The following is a 25,442-nucleotide window of genomic DNA, read 5'->3' on the forward strand; positions in this document are numbered from 1 at the left end:
ATACCAGAGCTTCCACCCACGAGCTCTAAGAGATAACCTCCCGGTCGGGCAGTTCCTACGGTTAAGACGAAACTGCTTTTCCATGACCGATTACCGTAAGCATGCAGACAAATTAACTACCAAGTTACACACCAAGGATTATCCCCCATATCTGGTCAGTAGGGCACGAAAAAGAGCACGCAATAATAATAGGGACCAGTTGTTACAACCCCGAGCACTGAAACCAAATTTGGAGAAGATAGTATGTGTTACCACGTTCAATCCCCTATCCAATGAAATCCAGAAGATTATAAGAGACAATTGGAAAATTCTAACATCAGGCGGTTTACCCTTTGAACCACCATTACACGCGTATAAGAGAGCAAGCAATATACGCGACATGGTGGGCCACACAAGACCTAAAGAGAAGCTTCGTCCCACACAGACTACACTTTGGCAGATGGTCCCCCCCGCTGGTCACTATCCGTGCGGAAAAAACTGCAGCGTTTGCCGTTTCACCCACAAATCTACCACCATCAATCTTGACCTTAAAACCCCATGGGTGCTGAAATCACTTACGAATTGTAACAGCAAGAACGTAGTCTATCTAATCAAATGCCCCTGCCTACTCAAATATATGGGGATGACTACGAGAAAAGTTAACACCAGAATCTGTGAGCATAGAAGCACGATTAGGTGCAAACGCGAGGCAACAAAACTTACTAGCCACTTCCTGCTAAAAAATCACTCCCCGGATGACATGTCGTGGACGGTCGTGGAACATTTTCTTCCTTCGACCCCTAACATGTCAGAAAAACTGTTTAGGGCTGAGCAACGCTGGATTTGGAGGTTACACACCGACACGGATGGACTAAATGATGAGATACCTTGGTTTTCTCTTCAAACTTAACCCCCCCCATAATCCCTTCGTCTCCTTTCGCACTTTCCTTCTCTACATACCCTTTCTACCTCCCCCTTCTCCCTCTGCCTGTCTAGTACTGTTCTTCTACTTTTCTCCGCTTTAGTTGGGCCTCCCTAGCCCCCTCTCCCCCTTTTCCTCCCCCTAACTCTCGCCTCTATGCCTTCTCACTCTCCTGTTGTGTCCCTCCCCCATCCCTCCTTTTCCCTTCTGTCCCCCCTTGTTCTCCATATTCCCCTCGCGACCCCCCACCCCCCCATCAGTTTCCCTCTGTAACTTTCTCTTTTGTTCAATTTTCCCTTTATTCTTATTTATTTTTTCCTTTCCGTTATTCTTCTGCCATGTGTGGGTTGTCGCTGTTTAATTTTACTCCGTAGTCTGTTGGTGTTTTGTTGTGTTTCTGTCTCTCCGTCTTTTACTTTCACAATTGGGCTTTGGTTGCGTCCTCGCTTTTTTCTCTCATTTGTTCTTTTCTTTTCTCTCCTTCTCTTTTTATTCTCATTTTTTCTTTTCTGTTCCCCCTCTTTCCCTTTTCACCTCTTTGCATTTTTCTTGTTAGTTTCATTTTTTCCTCTCTCCGTGTCCTCCTTTCTCCTTTCTGCACTTTTTCTTCCCTCTCCCCTTTTGGTCTTTCTTCTTCTCCCCCCCCCTTAAAAAAAACCCACCCTCCCTTCCCCACCCCTCTAGCTCCTCTTTGTTACCCCTGGCCCCTTTTCATATATCCCTTCCATCCTTTTCTCCCCCCTCCCTCCTCCATCTTCCTTCATTCGCTCTTTCCTCCTCTTTCTACCTCCCCCCCTCTTCCATCATCCTTCGCTCTCTCGACCCTCCTCACCCTTCCTTTTTCTTCCCCCCCCCCCCCACGCCCTCGCAGAGCAACAGGCAGCCGGCTCTCTTTTGAGCCTCGGGCTCTCCCTACCATGCCGCCGGGAAACTACATTTCCCAGCAGCACGTGCGGGAGGGGCGTCACCCCCTAGCGCCGTCCCCGCACGCAGGGTATCCCCAGCCTCGGGCGCCCAGTGCGGCGCTTTTGCAGAGCTTGGATACCTCGTCACTCGACCTGCACGCGCGAGGGCAGCGTCATTACAGGGCGCTCCCTCGTCGCGCATGGCCACTTCCGGTCCCCGGCCTTAACCGGGTTTGACCGGTCCACATTTTACCAATACCCACAATGAAGGAACATCGTCAGCACTTCCGGTTTTTGACCACACCCGGGTCGCGACGGTGATTGCCAGCAGCTGGATCCCATACCACCTAATTAGGACCACTATATCTACCAACCACAACCAGGCCACTTCATTCAGGCGATCCTGAGGAGAGGCCGGTATAGGCGCACAGATAGCGCCCACCTTTGATGCAGTTAGTCAGCCAGCATTGGATTCACAGATAAGAGATCTCTCTCCGTTTTTCTTTCTTTCTCTAATTCCTTTCTTTCTTCTTTTCCCATTTGCTTCCCTTTCTCCCTTGGCTTTTCTTCTCCTCCTGTTCTTATCCTTTCCATCCTACCCTTATTCCTCCTCTGTCTTCCACCTTTCCCTGCTTCCATTATAGTTTACTCTCTATTGTCCCCACGTCTTTCCCTCTATTGCTCTATCCTCTCAGTTTCTTTTGTTTCAGCTCCACCTTTTCTGTGTGGGCTGAGTGTTTCTGTCTCTCTCTGCCTTCAGTCTCTCTTGTCCTCCCCTCCTTTTTTCACTCTACTCACTCGAGATTTCTTTCTCCCCCGTTTTGTATGTCTCCATCTACCTTCATATGGGTTCTTCCCTTCTGCCTTTTTCCCTCGAACCTTAGAGTCTGACTATAAGGGGACGCTCCCTCTCCAGGATACCAGAGGCCACTAGCCTCGTATATTAGGGTAAGAAATTGCCTTCCCCTGCCTATTGTCTTCCACGTATCTGCGCGCACAGCTAGTATCGATGCAATTGTTATTCATAAAATGCAACCAGTACTCCCGTTCCTGCATGAATTATGTCACATGTGCTGTGGTTTGCTGTGTATTACTTTATCACTTTGTTGGTCTGTTTTTATCCCATTTATTGTAGGTCCTCCCCAGGTATTCCCTTGGTAAAGGTAGGCCCTTCCTTCACCCCTTTTCTAATGTGATTTTTTTATGCAGCGCCCAAAAAGCATATGCAACAGGGATCCAATGCCCTGATGAATGCCCAGAGACCCTCTATAGCTCAATTTCAAGGGCAGAAACATGTCGGCTACTTCTTTTAGATAGGTGACCTTGTGAGTCGTTGCTCTCACACCGGTTCCCCAGTCCTTTTTAATCACACCACACGGAACCCTCTATTAAAAATTCACCCGGGTATCTGAGTAGGTGTTTTTATTTCCCTAGCATAGCTGGATCCCTTTTCCAGAAATAAAATTAATTTACGCACTCCCTCCTGTTCCTTTAACAGTGAGGTTGAGTCCGCCCAGGTGGCACTGTCCTACCTGGGTGGGGCTAGGTGGTCATATGATGAAGCATGACACTATATAGTGTGTGAGACCACCTAGTCCGTAAAGGAAATCCCCCTCCCAGACCACACACCACACCATAGCGCACCCACATTTCACCTCCAGTTGAGGGTTACGGGTGGTCTAGTGTCACAATTGGTACACTATTGACCTACCTTCATTACAAGAACCCCGTACTCTGATTTGTGATTTTAGTAATGTTTTGGGAGTCGAGTACGGTTGTGTTCTTCCTCTATCCCCTTTTCTCCCATATACTCTCTCTTAGTGTAATGTTGGTGTTCTTTCCAAGCCATTGGCTAAACCTAAAATATTGAACATTTAATTGCACCTATCCATAATGGTGGGCAATCAAAAATATATGTGAATATCTTACATGTGGTGATTGTCATCATCAGTGGTTGTCTTTCTTCTTGTTTTCTGGATGCAAGAGGTATTTCTGACAATTGTTGGAGTTGTGGAAACAGACAATGCAGGCTGTAGCCAACTACATTTTATACAGTCCATACTTCTTGCATCATAGGACTTTAGAGGGTGTCAAACACATAACCCATCTGAAATGGAGGAGCATATGTGGTAGAATACATTCATCTGCAGCAAACTCCAGATGACCTTTATGCCATCAGGAATGACTTCCAGACCAATCAGTAGGAGGTGTGTTGATGAAAACTATCCAGTCCTTATCTCAATTATGCAAGTTCCTACTGTGGTCATCTTCATGGACCAGAACTGACCCAGTTTAAAATTAGCTCCCCAACTGTCTTTGCCAAGGCTGTTTGTTAGAGCTTTTTTTCAATTTTCGGTCTGCATAAACTGATGCAGAGATATGTACCCTGATGTTCCATTCTATAGATTTACCTGTACAATGCCCTCCGCCTCAAAAGACATTTCGACATCCAAGGCATGCTTGTCATCTACAGACGGGCCAAAGTTTACATGGAGAACATAATGTTGGGACTCTGCCTTTACATTGACTAACATTGTGACACTGCAAAGCCCCTAAAAACGGTCAATAAAGTCATTTTATAATGGTGCTTACATTGTTGTCGGATAATTACATTCTTTTTCAGACGCTCCAAGGTGATAAAAACGGACAGGTCTATGAAACAGCGTTTATCCGTCTTAACTGGTTGTGTTGTGGCTGTACAGGCAAAATGAGTTGCTGAAGAAAATATACCTTTTCATGAATACGGCTCTATCTTTTCTGTCACTTTCATCATCTCAAAATAAATGAAAAGTTATTGTGTGTACATTAATTCATTTTAAGTGTTTTGATGACCTGAACTTATCTCATAAAAAACTTTCATTTTGCAGGTGCATAGTCTAGATCCTAACATATGGAAAACGGTCGAAGTGGTACACATTGACATCGCGGATCGAAGTCAAGTTGAACCTGCAGTGCGTATCCGTTTTTTTGTATTATTTTGGGTGCAGCGGGCAGATGGGAGGAATTATACTCTGAGGCCAAAGCACTAATGTTGCAAGAGTTGTATCAATTGTATAGCCTTAGTCAGTACTCAACTTCCTAGAGTTAATCTTCCTCTTCCAATGTAGTTACAACATTTTGAATCTGCTCCCAATAGTTGACAGTCGGTGTGTATATTAGTAAACCTTTTTCGACTGAAGTAACTTAATTTCACAAAGCTGCCCCAACTTTACCCATCATTAATTTCCTTCAGCAGTCAACTCTACTGTCCGCCTACGACGTTTGCTTTCTGGGGCTCCTTTAACAAACTGTTTGTTCATAACTTATTTTGAGAGATCAAACGGACATTGTATTATTCGATTTCAAATAGAAACGTTATGGGTGACCTAATAAACTTACGAAAGTAACCCTCATTATCCATCTAATTAAGTGTTTCGTCCATCCTGCGCCTAGTACAAGGTGGTGCTAGTGCCCACATTGGTGTTGCAATAAAAACACACATTTATTTGGCCGATTTTATTAAAAAGCTCAAAGAGCACGTGGAAATGAGAGAGATTGTCAGAAGGGGACAATGGAATAAACATCCCTAGGGCGATGAGCAGGATCTTCTACTTTTCATGACAAATATTGGTTCTCTGATTTTATTTTTGTCAATCAAATGCCCCATCCCCACCTAAATGCTCTGTGCTCAGTGTCCCATGGAAACTGCCTCAGACCTTGTACAATGGGTAGGGCCCAGTGTGTACCATCATAATATACGGAACAATTGTCACAAAGATGGTGTGAATGGAGTTATCACTGTTAATGCACGTCACAAAATATTTTTGTTAAAAAGACATTGCCCTAAAAGTATAGGTCCATGGGGGATGATATGATTATGATCCATGGTGTTTCACACACAATATCACACATGTACTCCTTTTATTTCTTTTTGTTGTTTTATATTGTACAATCCAGACAGTCCGCCATCAAGGAAGCAGAGTATTTTGTATGTTTATTAAAGATATAATATAATCCTACAGCAAGCACCGGGCCGACATATCACGCTGCTTCCCACTAACGCACACTCCGGCCGAATTTGGTCACAGAAAAACATTTATTGTGGGTTCATAAAGACAGCAGCCACGGAACCACAAAAACACCCAATATGGGGTTTACTGGGAAGACAGCAAAGCCCTAGTGATTGGTGATAATATAATCCTAGCATAACAGCAGCAAACCAATATAAAATCTATGTCCGACTATTTTAAATGTAGATGACAATATTGCACCCATATTAGGAATCTCCTTTAAGGTCTACATAGATCAAGAGTCCTTTTTCGGTTCCCCTCATACGTAAGCAATGTTACTGGAAGAAAAGGACTATAAACTCTATCGTGACGATCTCATGAGAAGGAATAGACCTAGTGGCTGGAGGAAAGGCGTTGCAGATTTTAAGAGCGTTCCCAGATGACATCACAAAGTACATCAATGGTGACAAACATCCAGTGACCTTCTGGTGCCACTTAGTTGGGACATCTGTGTGTTCAAGTAATACTGCCTCATTCCTGCTATTATTAAAACATATCAGTATATATTTCTAGTGGTAAAGTTGCATGTGTCTTCATTATCTACACAAACATAGCATGAAAATGTCTTCATTCCTGGCATCACGTGCCAAAATCTGTCATCTGCTTTGTCATTGTCAAACATATTTTTACGCAGTTGTTTGTAGACATTGGAAATAAGCCATAATTTCTTCAATATGCTATCACGTTCTGTGCATTTGTCTCTTCACCGTGTTACTTTAACCTTCTGTATGCAATTTTTATGAGAATATGTATTGTAATTGTACCATCTTTTATTGTTTATTTATTTAGAAGTGAGAAATGTTGTCAGTGACGTTACCTATGACACAAACACTCCTTTCCCTCCATATTACAAACCTGACGTGTATAAAGCTCACTCAACATGCATTAATTTGGAAAGTCCCCCAATCGTAATGAAAATGCTTTCCCTTACACAAGCTGCTATTCCACACTTGGGAGGGACCATAAACAAGAATATGACCCCTACCAGTTCCTCTTTTGTTTAGTTATCTACAGTAGGTATAAAATTAGGCCTTAGCTGGTCCAGGGCCATTGTGCTAAATTATTTTTTTATAATTGTACCAGACACATAAGGAAGAATTGCAGAATGGTAACTAGTTACTGACCAGTTGCGGCAAGTCTCTGGGAAGGTGAGCTTACTTCCCCTTTATGCAGTTTTAATGTGTGAGGAGGGTTGCCTTCTTCAGAGGGGACATAAGTCTGACATTTGTTTTTACACCTATTGCTGTTCAAACCCAAGACTCTAGTACAAAAGGACATCGTTTTACATGCCCATTGGATGGCTGTGTATTTTTTAGGTGGACCTCTTCGACTTAGCGAGGCGTAAGAGAAATGCTTTGTAGATGGAAAATCTGGATTTCTTCACAAAGGGTGACATTGAGGTTGAACAGCTCAGGGTGAACACCAAGTGGGCTCAGACCTCGAGCAAGTTGTTCCGAAGTTCGAACATTTGACATATAAGAGAGTTAATCCTGAACCCACAGTGTCTCAAAGCAGACTGTTGTTAGAGCGGCTAAAAGACAGGACATCTAGCTGCAAATGAAACTACCAAAGCTGAAGTATTCGAGCAAAAGGCGCCCAAGCCCTCAACTCTGAAAAAACATGCAGTCGAAGGAGCTCGGGACACTTCCCAACATACTGGGTCAAAAGAAAAAAAAAACACCAGTAAGTAGTTTCTGAAATGCATCCTCTTTACTTCTGTTGATGATCAAGAGTGCATTGGGAATGAGGACCAGACACTCTTGGAGGCAATTCCCACGGAGACAAATAATTCCGACATAGTCAAAGTCGAGAGGAAGAAGTCGTCACTGGAGATTAAAATTCATAACTTTATCAAAAAAGAAAAGGGAATTTGTAGAAGACATAACCAAAGGTTTCAAAATGTTTGACATCAAGTGACCAAGTCAGGAGATGGAGCTACCAAAGATGCACCACAATAGGTCAAACAAGATGCAGAGATAGCAAAGGAAGAGTTCCATTAGAGAGACTCAGAGATAGAAGGGTTATCATTTTTATGTACACAAGAAAGATACTGCGGGAGGATATCGACAAATACATAACCCAGGAGGAGGTGGATACATATACTTCCAGGAAATACCCTGCAGATTAAATTTCAAATAAAATGGAGTAATCATGAGGGCAGCTGTCTTTTCTCTGGTGCAGATGGACACAGTGTGAAATGCTAATTTTCCTCTTAGGGATAATGATTCCTGTTAAGAGAAATAACCTTAGAGCCTCCGAGCTGCAGATTCCTTATCTTAGAATTTTACCAGGCTTCAGACTGGATCTGGAAGATTTTTCATGAGCAGTACTCCTGCACGCCGGTAGGTGGTGTCGTTTGGCTTTGCGCAAGTCGCCTGCATTATTCACGCTGGAATTGACATCGGCGGCACCTATATAGGCACCACCCAGGTGAGCTGATGTCAGTTCTTTTCCCTCCAGTCAGCGCAGATCTGGAAAAAGCTACCCCTTCAGTCAATTTTTGGCTGTACTTTTTCAGCTTTTCATCAAGATTTTTTTGAGGTTTCCTCCTGGTGTGGCAGGATGTCCTCGAAGAGGGCCTGCTTCAAGTCATGTGGCACCTGTCAGTGTCGGTTGCAGACCTGCAACTTGTTTGCTTTAGGTTCCTCAAGTGCGACCACGACCCAAAGTCGGGCTCCGTCTGCCGCACCATGAATCCTAAGGTTTTAAGGGAGCAGTCCCTAAAGCTGATGGAGGCCAGAGTGAGGCTCCGGGATTGGTTGCCGAGTCCAAGGTCATCATCTCATTCCAAGTTGTCAGAACATTGAGGGTACATCCAGGCACAAAAAGAAATAGTCGAAGTGTTCCTCAACTTCTCCGTGTCCATTGGCTGACGCAACGTGGGAGCTTCCGCATTCTAGGCCTTGGTCAGCAGTTGAGCCTGGGCTGACTCATAGCCTCCCCGAGATTCCGGAGCCAGAGCCACCCTCTCCCAACTTAAAGACATTTTATGACCCCATGTGCCTCATATTTAGGCAGGCCGACACCTCTGGTGCACCTTCAGGCCCTGTGGGATCGGCAGGGCCAACTTCTGTTTCCACACCAGCAGCTCTGACTCTGGTGCAAGGTAGACCTCAGAGATCCATTTTTAGATACAGACTGCAGGTGGTACCACCTCGACCTCCCCTGGCGCCCTCCAGCATTGCCATCACCATTTTGATCCCAAACTCCAACACAGAGCCGAAGGGCATCACGCAATGCTATATCTGGCCCCATTGGGAACCTTGCCTCCTAGATCGGAGCTCAAGCCGTATTCGTATGGGTTAGGACTCTGGTAGGAATGGGATGGGTCCCTGGAACCTGAGGAACTCCGGCCTTATTATCAAGGTATGGACTTTTGTGAGGATCTTGGTGAAGCTATTGGCATGGACACTTCCCCAGATACTGGCATGCTTCCCCCCACTACCGTGGCTACGGAGAAGACAGCATTTTATGCAGTGGTGGTGCGAAGAGCGGTGAAGGTCCTTGACCTTCAGCTGCTCTCAGTCGCGGTCAAGAATAATGTCTTGACGGAGGTGCTTCAGCCGGGAATCTCCCCATCTGAACTGCTCCTCCCATTTAACGAAGCCCTTACAAATGTTCTTTTGCATACCTGGTCCAAGCCCAACACACATGCTCCTGTGAATAGAACAGTTGTCCATCACCACTGACATACCCGGGAGACCCAGCTTTCCTCACTTGACAACACTCCCACCTTTGCATGTTAACCCTGGCGCGTTCCTTACCACTGCTCCAGACAGGGAATCCAAGAGGCTGGAGACGCTTGGGAAGATGATGTTTTTTTTTTTTTTTTTTCAGCCAGCCTTCTGTTGCAGTCTGTGAACTTTTAGGCTGCAACTTCCACACTCTGTAGGACACGGTTGCGCAAGTACTGCCCTCGGTCCTGGCAGAGGCCCTGGCAATGCTCTCCCAAGTTATGGCAGAGATGCAGCAACGTTCACTATTTGTTGTGGCCATGACTAACTCGCTGGGCAGAGCGGTTTAGTTGACGGTGGCCCTTAGGCGCCATGCCTGGCTGAGGACTACTGGTTTTTCGGAGGATGTCACATCATTTTTGATGGATTTAGGCCTAGATCTGTGACTGGGGGTGAATGTTTGACATTGGTCAGCACTCCGTCAATCATATGTTCTCTTTGCATTTGTCGCCCTAAGTGGGAAGGGTATGCCCAGCCATGGGTTTCATGCTCCCTATGCCACCGATTCAAGCTAGCCTTGCTGATGAGGGGTGATATCTGAAAACTTTTCCCAGGATGCTTGATTCTGGTCCAGGGAGGATCTGCCTTGGCAGTTTGGGCTGGACTTTTGCCATGGGGAGCAGGGTAAAGATTTGCATGTCGCTGGGTCCAAACTGAATTGGCTTGGCAAGCAAAAAACAATGGATTTAGGCCCAGATGTGTGACTGCGAGTGAATGTTTGACATTATTCAACATTCCGTCCATTATCTGTTCATTATTCATTTTTCTTCTTTGATGGACATTCCCTTTGATGGCTCTGTGTCTCCGGACACAAAGCTTTCTCGGCACTCAAACGTTTTCAGGACATTTGTGCTATGGCCCAGACCTTGGGCTTATCTAAAGCCCCACATTATCTTCAGTCTGCTTTGCTTTCCTTTTGTAGCTATGGAAGGGGCTACCTGCTGCACTAGTATCCACCCAGCCACTGTGCTGCGCAAGCTTCACAGCCCCTGCTTGGGCGAGGGTGCGGTATCCACAGATCCCCCATGGAGCAGGTAACCAGAGGTCGGCTCAGTCCACCAACCCCTCCCAAAGCCTTCAAACCCTCCTAATCTGCCCTTATACCATCATGAGCACAAAGTTGACAGGAGGATAGGTGGATTTTGCAAATAGTCTGAAATGACTATTCCTCTCCATTATGATTACCCCTCCCCCATGCCACCATCTCAAGACAGGCTGACGGAGGATCATCTTTCTCTTCTTTACAAGGAAATTGTGGCTATCTTGGCCAAAGGAGCCATAGAGTGGGTCCCAATGTCAGAAGTAGGTCTTGGTTGCTATTTCACTGACTTTTCTGGTGCTGAAGAAGGACAGAGGACTTCATCCTATTCTAGATCTGAGGTCCCTCAGCCACTTCCTCAAGAAGGAGAAATTCGAAACGCACTCTGGCTCAGGTCATTTCTGCATTTTCAATTTGCCATGCTCCACCTTGGCCTGACCAGCACCCCTTGAGAGTTCACCAATGTGATGGCAGTGGTTGCAGTTGATCTGCGCAGATCAGGGGTTTCAATCTTCCTCTGCTTCGACAAATGGCTGTTGAAGGCAAGCATGCCTTAGGCTGTTATCTCCCACCTCCAGACTACGGCAAACCTCTTGCACTCACTGGGGTTCACCATAAACATAGCAAAGTCACACCTGATTCCCTCTCAGACTCTCCCTTTCATCATGCCATTCTGGACACAGTGCGATTTGGGGCTTATACTTCCAAACAGTGAGTTCAGGATTTTTATGTCATGATACCAATGTTTCAGCCTCTGTCCTGTATTTCAGAGATAGGCTCTGATGCTGTTGGTATTCATGGCCTTCTATATCCTGCTGGTACCAAATGCATGCTGACATATGCAGGCCCTACAGTGGGATCTGAAGTTCCAAAAGGCACATCATTAGGAAAATCTCTGTGACGTGGTCCACACAGGAACTGCAAAAGATCTATAAACCGCAATTGTGCAGAGGCAGACCCCTCTTCCTTCCCCAACTAGAAAACACAGTGGTGACAAATGCGTCACTCCTGGGATAGGGCAGCCACCGGGGAGAGGTGATATCAGAGGACCCTGGTCTCTGGCAGAATCTGGACTCCACATCAGTATGTTGAGTTGCGGGCGATCCGACTAGCATTGAAGGCCTTCCATCCTTCCATCGGGGGAGACTGGTGCAGGTGTTCTCAGACAACTTCACCGCAATGTGGTACTGCAACAAACAGGGAGGGTTGGGCCATAGACCCTATGTCAAGAGGCTCTGCATCTCTTTACATGGCTGGAACTTCAGGCCATTTTACTGGTGGTTCAACACCTAGCAGGTTCTCTGAACACCAGGGCGGACAAACTCAGCAACAGTTGCTTAGTGGATCACGAGTGGGGTCTCCACCCAGAGGTGGTTCAAGGTCTCTTTCAGTGGTGGGGAGAGTCTTGGTTTGATCTGTTCGACTCCATCAAGAATGCGCAATGTCAGCAGTTTTGCACTCTGGAGTTTCCAAGGTGGCTCTCGCTCAGTGATACTTTTCGTCTAGAGTGGAGTTCAGGCATCCTGTAAGGTTTTTGCCCATACGACTCCTGCCTAGAGTTCGCAAGAAGATCAAGAACAACTGGACCGAAGTCATCCTTGTGGCCCCAGCTTGTACACAAAATCTGGTATTCCGAGCTATTGAGCCTGGCCATCCATCCTCCGTTAGGAAGCATCTCTTGTTGCAGCAGCAGGGGAAGGCTCTCCTACCGAACCTGCCCAGTCGCCACCTTTTGCAGTGGCAATTGACAGTCTTTGAGCTTCCTCCTGAAGTCTGCGATGTCAACGTGGCAGCCAGGCATTCCTCCACCAAGGCGGTATATGCTTGTTGTTGGAAGAAATTTATGGCTTGCTGTTCTGAGACAAATGTTGATTTCAACCCCCCCGTCCCCACCCCCCCCCCCCCCCCTTTCAGCCTCCCTTTCTCAGATTCTTCTCATTATTCTGTCTCCTGCCCAGCAGAACTCTGCTGTGGGCACTATTAAGGGTTATCCGTCTGGTATCTCTGCATTCCTTAGAATATCTGATCAACCTTCTCTCTTCAAATCTTCTATTTTACATAGATTCTTGAAAGGTTTAGTCCATCTGTTTCCTGCTTCTCCCTTTATCATGCGTCAGTGGGACTTGAATTTGATTCTCACATTATTGATGTGCTCTCCCTTTCAGCCTATTCACAGTTATCCCCTGCGGTTCCTCACCATCAAAACGTCTTTCCTCATGGCTATACCATCTGCCCGTTGAGTGAGTGAGCTACAGGCCTGATCATCTTAGTCGTCCTATTTATCTATTCATCCTAACAAAGCCGTGCTTAGCACGCGGGCCTCCTTTCTTCAGAAGGTGGTCATGCCCTTTCATATAGGTCAGTTCATCACTTTACCTACTTTTTACACTCCACCTCACCCTTCAAGGATGAGGGACGTCTCCATCATCAATTATGGGAGGTAAAAAGCAGTAACACCCAGGATGAAGTAGAACAGGGCTACTTCTCAAAACTCTCAAAGTATATCCAGTTGCATGTGGAGCCCGACTCACAGATAGTCTCCACAGCCACCATTAGATAAAGACAGCAAGAGACTGGAGGCTGCAAGGGACTAAGACAGAGAGCTGCATCTCTCTAGAGGCTTTTTGCCAATTCTAGTGCCCTCCAAAATAGGTATGCCCACTAACATTATGCAGACAAGAAAATCTTTATGTTCCACCCACCTCAGAAAACCTAAAAAGAGCCAAAAAATGGTAGAGGAGGGCAGGAACATTGCGAATTCGTGCCTCAAATTGGCACTGTACTTCTAGGACACACAATGGTGGTATGCATTTGTGGCTTCTGTAGGATGATGGCTCTCTATATGGTGTATAAAAATGATGTGCATTGTGGAAAGAGTCCAAGCAACCCCCATTGGTATCTAGAGGTAAACAGCAGACCACCTAATACTCTATTTTTGTGGTAGTATAGGCGAGCAGTTAGGCTAATCTAGGAGATGTGCTAAGCATTTGTTATACTCACAGTATCAATAAATGTGGACCCACACTCGGAAGAATAACCCAAGACCAATTTACAAAAATATGCGGTAAGTACTTCTTTTGTTATGGTTTTTCAAAGTTTAGAAAATGTTCTGTTTTTGTGTGTATTTACGCACCATAGGAATCAATGGGAATTTTTTTTTTTTTACAATAAATATAAAATCAGGCAACGCTCTCACAAATGTCACCTTCTATTGTTAGTTCGAGGTTGTTGAAGTGTCCAGTAGGCCAGCTGGAGAACATCTGGCGGTTCCCAGTTCAAGTGGGAGCATCGGCTGAAGGCCTTAAAGCTGGCACCCAAAAGAATAGGGGACCACTTGGAAACACACTGCAAAGTTGGACTTAGATAGGGAGGCCAGGTGCAGCACAGTTATGTCAGCCAGGAGCTGTGCGTCTTGTATTCAGGAGTGGGTGACTTTGAGGGTGGATTGCAGGTCAGCAGACCCACTCTGGGGGTTGGTTCTCCAGTGTCCTGAAGTCCCTCGACTGGTGCTTGCTTCTAGGCTTTTGGGAGTCCGGAGTGGACTTTGCTTCTGGGTGTCTGACGTTGGGATCCAGTACCCTGGGTAGTGGTACGCTTCATCCCTGGAGAGTCACAGTGGCACAAAACTTGGCATGGAGGCAGGTCTTGTCCTTAAGGGTTGTTGTATGGAATTTGGCTGGAATGCTGGGTCCGGGTCATTGGTCAGCAGGTGGTGTCTTTACTGGACTTTTCAGGTTCCTTGCCTGCAGGGTGCAGGAGAGAGATACCTTCACTCAAAGGGAGGTTCTTGGCAATTTGTGGAAGGCTGGAGGTGCTCAAGGGTTTTGTAGAGCCTTTCAGGTTTCCAGGCGTCACCTCAGCAGCGAGTGATGAGTCCTTGGAGCAGTAGGTAAGGTTTGGTGCCTTTTTCTTTGTGCAGCATGACTTCAGTTCCCGTGCCCTGGGCCTTCTTTGTTCCTGCTCTTCTTGTGTCCATCAAATCTAAAGTCTCGGTCGAGGGATGTCCTCTAAATGCTGCATTTGGGGAGGGCGTTATTGGGAGTACCTGGTAGTGGTTAGTGGGCCAGCTACCTTAGGGTGGCTACACCCACTAAGTGACCACTTCCTCTGGGAAAGGGGACACATCCCTAACCCTGATTGGCTATTTTCCTACCAGCAAAGATGTAAGAAAATAAAATGAAGTGGTCAACTCACCTGCCATTACTGAGGGGTGGTGCAGACTGGGGATGGTCACTCCTTCTATCTTTGCTAGGTTTGCTTTTGGTTTTCCCACTTAAGGTGGGGCTAAAGCCTTCTGGCGGCCATCTGCTGCTAGTAGCAGAGGCATAGTCAGACTTCAAAGGCACTGAAACTGACCCCTGTTGCACTATGCCTGCCTGGAAGAGGAGGTGTGATGCCTCCGCCCATGGAAGGCTTTGTGTTCTGGTTCCTGAGAGCACAGGCTCTCACCCCTGGAGTCCAGAATCAGGTCTAGTTGTGGCAGGCTGGTTAGGACCAGTCAGCAACCATGCCAGGGCTGTTTGCAGGGGGCACCTCTAGGTGTTCTCTGGGTACACTTTAAAATAAATCCAGCACTGACATCAGTGTGGGTTTATTATTCTGAGTTGTTTGATACCAAACAGCCCAGGGTTCAGAGAGGCCATCATGTAACTGCAATGACCAGTGTCCAGCACATGCATTTGCTATGGCTTCCCTGTACAGTTACTATGTCTAGGAGTTAGCAAAGACACAGTAGGGGCATATTGGCTCATACACACATATGTGTTATAGTGCACCTTGCCTTAGAACTGTAAGGCCTGCCAGCATGGTAACTTAACTACATTGCATGCAGAGTTAGTGGACATGGCACTCTTGATGATTGCCAGGTTGAGTTTGCAACTTTAGGTACACCATGTCATGCACTTGCAATGGCAATCTGCATGAGGCTGGTGTGGGGCCACTCAGAGTGACACAATTGATGCTGCAGCTGTGGGGGCCCTCTACAGTACCCATGCCTAGGTAGCAGAGGCACCACTTACTAGGGACTTACACAGGTGGCTGAAGTGCCAAACATAGTACAGTTTTGGGGAAAGAGATCTGGCCCTGGGAACTTGTTTAGCAGGGCCCCAGGGCATTTATAATTTGAAACCACATAATTTTCCAGGCAAAAAGTGGGGTCTAACCATGTCAGAAGAGGTGCTTTCTCACAGCTTCAAAGCAGAGATACAACCTAAAGTTGTAGACGTGCTAGCAATGGGCAATTATGTGTTCAACCCATAAGCTGATCAGACTGCAGTGTCCATGAAGAAAGGCAGTGATTCAGGTAATGAAAATGTTCAAACCTTCCTTTAAAGGAGACAGCAGCCCACTATACACCTCTCAGATTCACAGGCAGCAGGTTCGCCTACATTGCACAGTACTAGCAACCCTAACTTTCAAAAATATTTTCTCAAGGCAGGAGCAAGTCTAGAGCCAGCACTTCTAGAAGAAGAGCCCTGCAGTCATCCAAATGGCTCTTTGACACCCACATGCTCACAGCACTAATAGGGGATGTATGGGACTTCTTTGTCACCTTAAAGTTCATAAAAACAAATTAATGCTAAATTTATTAAGACATTGGTATTGAAATGAGTTTTGCAAAAAAAAACACCTTCAATGCCATTGAAATGAAAAATGTTCTTGAGGGACAAGATGCAAGTACTTCAAACGGAGGGCTAAGAACTATTGAAAAGGACGCAATAGAAATACTGCCCCATAGGGAGAAAAATACGCAGCTGTACTGTTCTCAAAAGAAGATCTATTTTTGTGGCTAATACTGGACCTGCAGTTTGTAACCAAGTTCATCAAAACCTCAAACAACTCTCCAGTAAGTCACACTTTTACTGAAGAAAAGGGACTACCTAGCAGTTATAATTTAATTCCACAAATATATAAATCAGGCCCTTAATCTTTTATGATCATCTACTTCAATTTGTTTTTTCTGATTGTACAGAGATTTGATGGTCCCTTGAAGGAACACACCTCTTAATAACAACGATCTTCCACTTTCTTTTCCCCAAAAGCTTTATCCTTTAGCTATGGAGTATCCTTGGCTTTATGATGAATTGGTGAAAGTGGTGACAGGACTGTGTTCAGGTTTCATTTTATAGCAAAGTCACCTGCACCCCTTATGTTAGCCGTTATATTACATTGTTCCTGTTCAGATAATTGGATTGCGTATTTAGGGTAACAGTAATTCAGAATATGGGAGAGTGCCCACGCCATCAGTAATTGTCTGCCTATTTCCTGACTAGCTCACAGTGCCTCACCCAAACCCCTAAATCTTCTTGGTTGGAAGGTCATTAAGACAACCTGAACATAACACTCCGACTCCCCAGGGAAGTAGTGGAAACAGGACTTAACCTTTTGTAGTATTACTCGTGCATGCCAAGTAAGCACAAAAAAAGAGATGTGAGATACGTTTTCAATACTTTTGTTAACCCCTTGGGTGCCTGGGACGAGCTGATTACATCCTTGGCCATGGGGTTCACTTGCCCAGGACGTAAACTGTAAACTTTGCACTTGTATAGCACACTACTCACCCGTTAGGGTCTCAAGGCGCTGTACGCATACCGCTGTGGAACCCCTCCTAGCTTTTCCCTGTGAGGCGCCCACTCCTGGACAGCCCCAGGGTGAAGCCAAGCATCCAAGCGCTGTGATGGCCATTGTGGAGATTAAGCAAGATATTGCCCAGAGTTACAGAGTGGGACCCATTAATTAGATTAGGCACTGAGGTGAGAATTATCTGGTCCGAGGGAATTGAGCCCAAGACCCGCCGAGATGGGAATTGAACCCTGGTCCCGGACCAGATCTCTGCATCAGGGTCTGCCGCTCTAACCATTGTGCCAAACTTCTCCACGTAACCAGCTCGTCCTGCACCGCTCCCCCTGTGGACCTCCTACCCTGGGCAGGGATGGAGGGAGAATCGCTTCCCCTTCCACACCTGACCCTCAATGTGACGTCTGATGATGTCAGCACGCAATCGCGTTCTGACGTCATCAGAGGTTGCCCAATCCCACTGGGAGCTCAGCTTCCAGCGCGATCAGCGCTTGCATATCTTCTGATCGGGGTGGGGGAGATCAGAGAGGCATCAAAGGAAAGGAAAGGCTTTTCCTTTCCTTTGATGTCTTTCTGAGCATTCGTGCTGCAGGAATTCCCACTAGACACCAGGGATTTTTGTTGACTTTTGTAAACAAATATGGGGAGCGGCCGCTTGGGCAGGGGTAGCTCCCCAAGGGGGCAATTTATTTCTAGGCCATTTATGGGCCCCTTGGGGGCAGATCAGCCTATTTTAATTAGGTTGATCTAGACACCAGGGTCGCTCCCCTGGGGTCCAAATTTATTTTAGGCCATTTCTGTCCCCCCCCCCCCCCCCCCCCCCCCCCCCCGGGGCAGATCGGCCTATAACCACTAGACGCCAGGGATTTCTTTTCCATAATTTCATGAGGGGAGCGACCACTTAGGCAAGGGTGGCTCCCCTGAGAGACAAATTTATTTTAGGCCATTTCTGCACCCCTTGGAGGCAGATCCACCTATTTCAATTAGGCCGAAACCACTAGACACCAGGGATTTTTTATTTTTTTACTTTGTTACAGATGGCTTAAGGCAAGGGTTGCTACCCTTGGGGGCACATTTATTTTAGGCCATTTCTGCTCCCCTTGGGAGCAGATCGGCCTACCTTTATTAGGCCCATCTGCCCCCGTGGGGGCAGAAACCATTTAGGCACCAGGGATTGGTTTGTGTCTGTGTGTGTGTGTTTTGTTTAGGGGGGAAGCCCTGTAAGCAAGGGTCGCTCCCCATGGGAGCACATTACTGTTGGTCACCGGGGGGGCTGGGGGGTGGATGAAAGCCCACTAGACACCAGGGAAGATTTTTTTTTTAAAAGAGTGCGAGGCCATACCCCCACCCCAAATAAATCAGGACAAAGTTGTTCTGCTCGCCAATGGGCAGATGGGGCAATTACCCCCGATCAACTCCCCGGGGGTGGGGGGGCAGAAAGCCTACTAGATGCCAGGGAATAAAAAATAAAAAAAGTGGGGTGGTGGCTACCAACCAGTATGGGCACGGTTATGCCCCCACCCCAACTGAAGGGGGTAACAGTCTCTCAGCTCTCCCCCGCACATTAAACAATCTTATCCCAATGGCAAGCAAGAGAATATTTGATTATTTTGGGTTTTGGTTTTACATTTGGCCCATGAGAGCTTGGCTAACTTTCAAAGCTGTCCCACTTGAAATAGTGAGGGCTGCACTTTATGGACTTTGGGTCGCTGCCATGTAGAAAAATCTATGAGACCTCGATACATCTGAATACTAAACCACTGGGTGAGTCCAGCGTGGTGTGCGTCGCATGCAGACCTAACTGAACCTAGTGGGGGTTAATGGCCTATTGCTAAGTGTAGGTACTTACCTGCCCTTAGCAATAACAAATTTTCCAACATTACTCTTTTTTTGATCGTCAGCTGATGAAGCGATTTCTGCCCCCCCTCCAAGGGGGGGGCAGAAATGGCCTAAAATAAGTTTGCCCCCCAGGGCAGTGGCCCTTGCCTAAGGGGTCGCTCCCCATATATATAAAAAAAAAGATTAAAAAAATATATCCCTGGTGTCTAAGGGTTTCTGCCCCCCCTGGGGGCAGATCGGCCTAATTATAATAGACCGATCTGCCCCCAGGGGGGAGGGGCAGAAAAGGCCTGAAAATATGTTGCGCCACCCCTGGGGAGCGGTCCTTGCCCAAGAAGCCGCTCCCCTTATGTTTAAACATAAATAATTAACAAAACTCTCTGGTGTTTAGTGGTTTCTGCACCCCTGGGGGGGAGATAGGGCTAATAAAAATACGCTCAAGCGGTCAGGAATGGCCTAAAAGTAAATTTGCCCCCAAGGGAGCGACCCTTGCCTAAGGGGTCGCTCCCCGCATACATAAAACAAATGAAACAAAAAAAGATTATCCCTGGTGTCTAGCGGTTTCTGCCACACCTGGGGGCAAATCAGCCTAATTATAATAGGCCGATCTGCACCCGGGGGGCAGAAATGGCCTAAAAATAAATTGCCCTCCTGGGGAGCGGCCCTTGCCCAATTACAAAAAAAAATAATAATACCCTGGTGTCTAGTGGGCATTTCTGCTGCCCAATCTAATTGTGATCGGGCAACAGAAATGCAGAGAGAGACATGAAAGGCGAGGAAAGGCCTTTGCTCTCCTTTCATTCCTCTCTCTCGCCCCCTCCATGTAATTGGAGGAGAAATGCTTTTGCATTTCTCCTCCGATCTGTGCTGGAAGCTGAGCTTCCAGCACGGAGGGGCAGGCCTCTGATGAGGTCACCGCTCGATCGCATGCTGACTTTAACAGACGCCACAGTGGTGCTGGCAGGGGTGGAGGGGGAAGCGATTTCCCTTCCATCCCTGCCCAGGGGAGAGGGGTGCCAGGCCTGGGGGGGGGAGCGCTAGCGCTTCACCTGTGGGCCCCTATATGGAACTAACGGTTACGTCCTGGGCACCCGAGTGGTGCTGCCCAGGACGTAACCATTACATCCAGGGCACCCAAGGGGTTAAAGGAAATGATCAGCTGCGTGTTATCTTTGTATGACTGAATCTCCAAACCATACCCTCTAACAGTGTTATATAGAGGGGCCACATATATGTTAGAGCGTGGGAGTTGAACAAGATCCCTGTGGCACTCCCTTACCTATGAGCTTAGTGTGTGATTTAGAAGAACCTAGTAAGATTGTTTGAGTTCTGTTGCTTAGGTAGTCTTTGAGCCAATCTGAGGCCATCCTGTGGATTCTACGGTCATGCAGTCTCTGTAACAACTTAGTATGAGACACAGTGTCAAAAGCAAGGATAAGTCTAACAACACCAGCATAGCTGGCATGTCGGAGTGAAGGGCTAGTCTGATGTGGTCAGTTACAGCCACTAAGGCTGTTTCTGTACTGTGTGAGGAACGAAACCCAGATTGAGAAGGATCTAAGATCCTGTTTTTATCAAGGTAAGTGATAAGTTGGTTATTGATTAGCCCTTCAAGAGCTTTGCCTGTCAGAGGAAGGAGAGATGGGCCATAAAAATGGCTAAAACAGAAGCAGTAAGGTGCGCCTTCTTTTGTATGGGCGTTACTTGCGCTTCTTTCCACTCCTGGGTTATTATCCTAGTGATAATTGACCGGTTGAATAAAGAGCATATGGCAGGTGCCAGTGGCTCTGCAAGTAAAGCCACAATTCTAGGGGGGGGCATACATTGGAAGGTGAGCCAAACTTTCCTTTCCTAAGAACATTTTTGATTTCCTCAGGAGTAAAGAAATTGCAATAAGATAGGCCCTCAAAGTTAATAGGAGGAACAGAATTTTAAAATGACTCAAAGTCCTTGGGGATCGGTGGGCTTTGGGAAATTTACATCTATAAGGTTAATTTTCTGTCCAAAAAAGTCCGCTAAGGAGTTATATAGATTTTGTGATACTGGCAATTCTGGATTTCAGGCCCGTGGGTTAGTAAATTCTTTCAGGACTTTATCAAGTGTTTTGAGTGATTTATCAGCTAAGTTAATTTTGCTGAGTAATAAAGGTATTGTGGTCTTGTTTAATATTTCTATGGTAAGCATTGAGAGCTGATTTGTATGTTGGCTTGTCATTGGGGTTTTTGCTGGAGCAGCAGCGATGTTATGATTTTTTTTACAATATGCTTGCTCTAGGTGCAAGTTGTACTATGTTGTGTGAATCCTTCGCCTGGGTTTTGAGCTGGTTTTATGGGGTGCTGTTTGATTCGGGCCGAAGTTAAAGCCTTATGAAAATCACCACATGCTTGGTTCTGGTCTAAGACCTCGTCAGATAAAGTAAACTTGAATTCCTTAGCGATATGCCTCTGACACTATTCGACATGTCACATCTCCAAGGTTTGAATGGGAGGGGAGTTGCACAAGTGAGATCTTAGAAATTGGTGAATATAAGATCCAACATATGTCTGGCTGCATGGGTTGGACCGTTAATTTTCTGCTGTAGACCTAGTATGTCTAGGTCTGAGAGAAGTTGGGCATCCTCTGAATCTGGAACGCTCTGAGCATGATAATTGAAATCCCCAAATAAAAGAAAACTCTGTGAGGTAAGTACGTGGGGAGCAATATATACTGTTAGTTTATGAGACAAGTCTCTTTTTGGGTCTGCATAATAATGCTCCTTTCCAGCAGACATTTTGGGGAAAATCTATTTTAAAGATACATATCTTTGCCAAGTCTGAGATAAGTTTGTCTATTAAAGTAACCTTAACTGAGTCTTTAGCAATAATGCCTCCTGGCTTACTATCCCTAACAAGCCTTAGGATGTGGTAGTTGCCAGGTATGGCTAGGTTAATGGCTGGTAGAGAGGAAGGTCTCGTCCAAGTTTCTGTTAGGAATGTGATATCTGGGGTCCTTGAAGAAAGCAGATCCCAGAGTTCTGTGGCATGCTTAGACTAAAACGGGGGCAAGGTGTAAAAGCTTCAGGCTGGTCTGCAAGACAGAACTTGATCCAGTCCAAGGCCGAGCCATGGAACCCAATCTCGGCCAACCAAGTAACTGGCCATGAGCGACTATTTTGAAGGAATAGCAGAGATCCAGGAGTACCAAAGCCTTTGGTTGACAAAGATCCAGCAATGAGCCGGAAGAGATGGACATTAAACAATTGTTGAATTCCTTTGCCAAGAAAGAAGAAAAATAAATTCAGACACTCAAAAATAAGTGCCAGCACCCCGCTTGGAAACCACTGGCTCAAATTAAGCACTGCTTCCTTCTGTCCGTCAAGGTTTTTGAGGTCTAGTGATAAATCACTTCTGACGGTTCCCTGCATTAAAAAAATCAAGATCAGGAGGCTGAGCCTTTTCATACGTGGTCTCTCACTACAGGAATAAATTGCCCTGTGAGATGCGAATGTGCATGGATCACTGTTGATTTAGGAAAAAGCTCAAGAGAACACTGTTTTAATTTTGTCACACTCGCTGCCACCTAGGGCGTGCCGAGATACCCCTCTGTAGTATTCTAGAATAAGGATTCTAGAATGAAGGTTGGAACGCGGAGTGGGATGTGAACGGAGACGGTGGAGATCGGGGAGACGGACGGTTGGTTACAGTGATCGTTCGTCTGAAGGTATTTCTGTGAGGGGCTTTGTGGGTGGTTGAGCCGTATTTAAGAGACCCACTAATAAAAGAAGGATCCAGTCGACAGACCTGTGTGTGTACTCACCTTTTAACACTGGCAACGAGTGGGCGAAAAACAATTCCCATGGTTCAACATTCTGGGACGGTCGGATCGACATAATCTGACTTTTGACACCTCTTCCTTGGCGGTGTCTTCATGTCTTGGCCATGGGCTTGCTTCGAGGTACTGTGTAATTTACTTTAATTATCCTTGACTGTTGACACTTGTGAACTCTCCTATCCTTATTTCGAGAGTTTGCGAGGATACACGAGAGCGCTGACGTCTTCTTCGTGACATGTGGACGCTCCTGTAAACATCAGTCTCCAGGACTGTTGCTATGTTTACATAGCAACGTTATTAGAGCGTGGTGAAAGACGCTTATGTCTCCTGCTTCCTTTCTACGTTGATCTCCTGCTGCTGTTGCCATGGTTACATGGCAACGCATAGAATTACTGGCAGAATGTGGTGATGGCTGTCTCGTGCTTTGCTGTTCCCTTTTTTCTCATAGACTTACTCTGATCTTTTACTTTCCGTGGGACGAAACGGATTTTCTACTGCTTCTATAATATTGGCTGGAGTGTTGTGAGCAAGTGACATTATTTTTTATTTTTTTTTAATGCCGGTTTTGGACTTCTGGAGGTTTCTTTGTGTACATTGCTGATGTACACAGCACAAATCTGCACATCTTCCTCTTTGTGTTCTCTGTGCAACATCGGATTTTTTGATTGGTGAATCGCTGATGCGCAGAGCTTCTAATTGTATATGTGTGCCTCACGCAGCTTCAAATCATCATGCAACGCTGATGTGCACAGCTTTTGTACTCTTATGTGTACATTGCGCTGATGTGTACAGCGAAGCGACTCTTGTCTACTTATCAGTTCTAATTGTAATTCGTATGTTCTAAGTTTTGTGGGTGGTGTGGTGCTGAAGTAGCAAAAAGGGAGACAGTATTATTAGCTGGTGGCATCAAAAGGATCTTGGAGTAATGTTGGATCCTAATAGTGAGAAAGCCATTGTATTGAAAAACGTTTCTTCTATTGAGTGTGTGTCACATGAGACTTCTGGTACTGATTTAGATTTATAGCAAGCCTTATCTCAAGAATTTCCCAAAGTTTTCAGAAGTGAATTGGGATGCTTAAAGGGTTAGCAACATAATATCAAGGTTGTTCCAGGTTCGATTCCATTTTGCAGTAAGGTTCGAGATGTTCCTGTTAATGTCAGGGAAGAAATGCTAAGTGAGTTCAATAAACTAAAGGTTCAAGGTATCATTGAGGAGGTGGAGAGTACTGCATGGTTGGCCTCAGTGGTTGCGCCGAGGAAGTCCAATGGTTCACTTAGGATGTGTGTTGACCTCAGGCAATTGAACAGGTGCGTAGTCGTGGATAGATACCCGTTACCTAACATTGCTCAATCACTCATGATGATTGGTGATGCAAAAGTGTTCAGCACTATTGATCTGGCCTTGGCATATCATCAGATTCAGCTTGATAAAGATTCCATGAATCTTACTGCCTTTATAACACTTTTTGGTTCAGGTATACCAAGCTTCCTTTTGCTTTAGTCTCGGCTGCTTCTGTGTTTCAGAGAGTTATGGGGAGGGTGCTTAAAGGGTTAGATGGGGTTTGTGTATACCAGGATGATATTCTTGTGTATGGGAAGGATCATGCTGAACATGGTGCTAGGGTCAGATAGGTGTTGAGGAGAGTGAGTGATCACAATCTGTGAAATTAGAGAAGTGCAGGTTTGGTACGAAGATGATTGATTATTTAGGCCACACTATAACTGGTGAGGGTGTTGCCCCTAAATCTGACCTTGTGAATACCATTCAAGCGATGGTTTCTCCTTCCATGAAAGAGAAGCTCATAAGGTTCTTAGGTATGGTTGAATTTTATCATAAATGTGTTAAGAATTTTGCAGAAATTACTTACAATATGAGAGGTCTTTTAAGGAAAGGTGTGGATTTTGTGTGGAGTGATGTATGTGAAAAAGAGTTTAAAATGATCAAAGACAAGTTATCTTTATCTCCCTGTATCAAGAATTTTGATCCAAAGAAAAATTCTATCATTACAACTGATGGTAGCTTCAAAGGTCTGGGAGCTGTTTTACAGCAAGGTGGGTGTAGACCGCAGAACACCATTATGTTTTTATCGAGGAGTCTCAAAGGCTCTGAGAGCAAATATTCTGTAATTGAGAGAGAGGCACTTGCTGTTCATTGGGCCATCAGGAAACTTAAAAATCTGTTATGGCGTCTACTTTCATTGTAAGAACTGATCATAAACAAGTGTGGGAGGTTTTCAACAAGAAAGGGATAGATTCTATCTCCTCTAGGATTTCTAGGTGGTTGGTTGACCTCCAAGAGTTTAATTTTGAGGTAATGTACATTCCTGGGGTTGAGAATGTAATTGCAGATACTCTATCTAGGATGGTTTCTGAGAATTGTACAGAGTGAATAGGTGGTGATGGTTGTGTGGAGGATGTGGATCTTGTTTGTGAGATTGATCATGCCGTGATTTCAGAAGACAGATGGTGCCGTGAATTGGAGGATGATTCTACCCTACAGAGAGGGATTGGCCTTATCAAGGGTGGTTGGAAGTACAAACATCAAGGTGGTGATCTATGTAAGGATTTTTGGTTTGTTAAAGACCAGCT

At 45.8% G+C, this 25,442-nt stretch overlaps 1 protein-coding gene across 1 annotated transcript in view; it reads left to right on the forward strand.

Annotated features, from left to right (window-relative positions):
* PITPNB (phosphatidylinositol transfer protein beta) overlaps positions 1 to 25,442 on the forward strand; it is a 348,647-nt gene that overhangs the window by 180,095 nt on the left and 143,110 nt on the right. Inside the window, exon 7 of the mRNA XM_069214679.1 lies at positions 4,674 to 4,757. Coding sequence (XP_069070780.1) covers positions 4,674 to 4,757 — 84 coding nt within the window. The remainder of the gene's footprint in view (positions 1 to 4,673; positions 4,758 to 25,442) is intronic.

This window comes from Pleurodeles waltl, chromosome 11, assembly GCF_031143425.1.
Source record: "Pleurodeles waltl isolate 20211129_DDA chromosome 11, aPleWal1.hap1.20221129, whole genome shotgun sequence".
Taxonomy (NCBI): Eukaryota; Metazoa; Chordata; class Amphibia; order Caudata; family Salamandridae; genus Pleurodeles; species Pleurodeles waltl.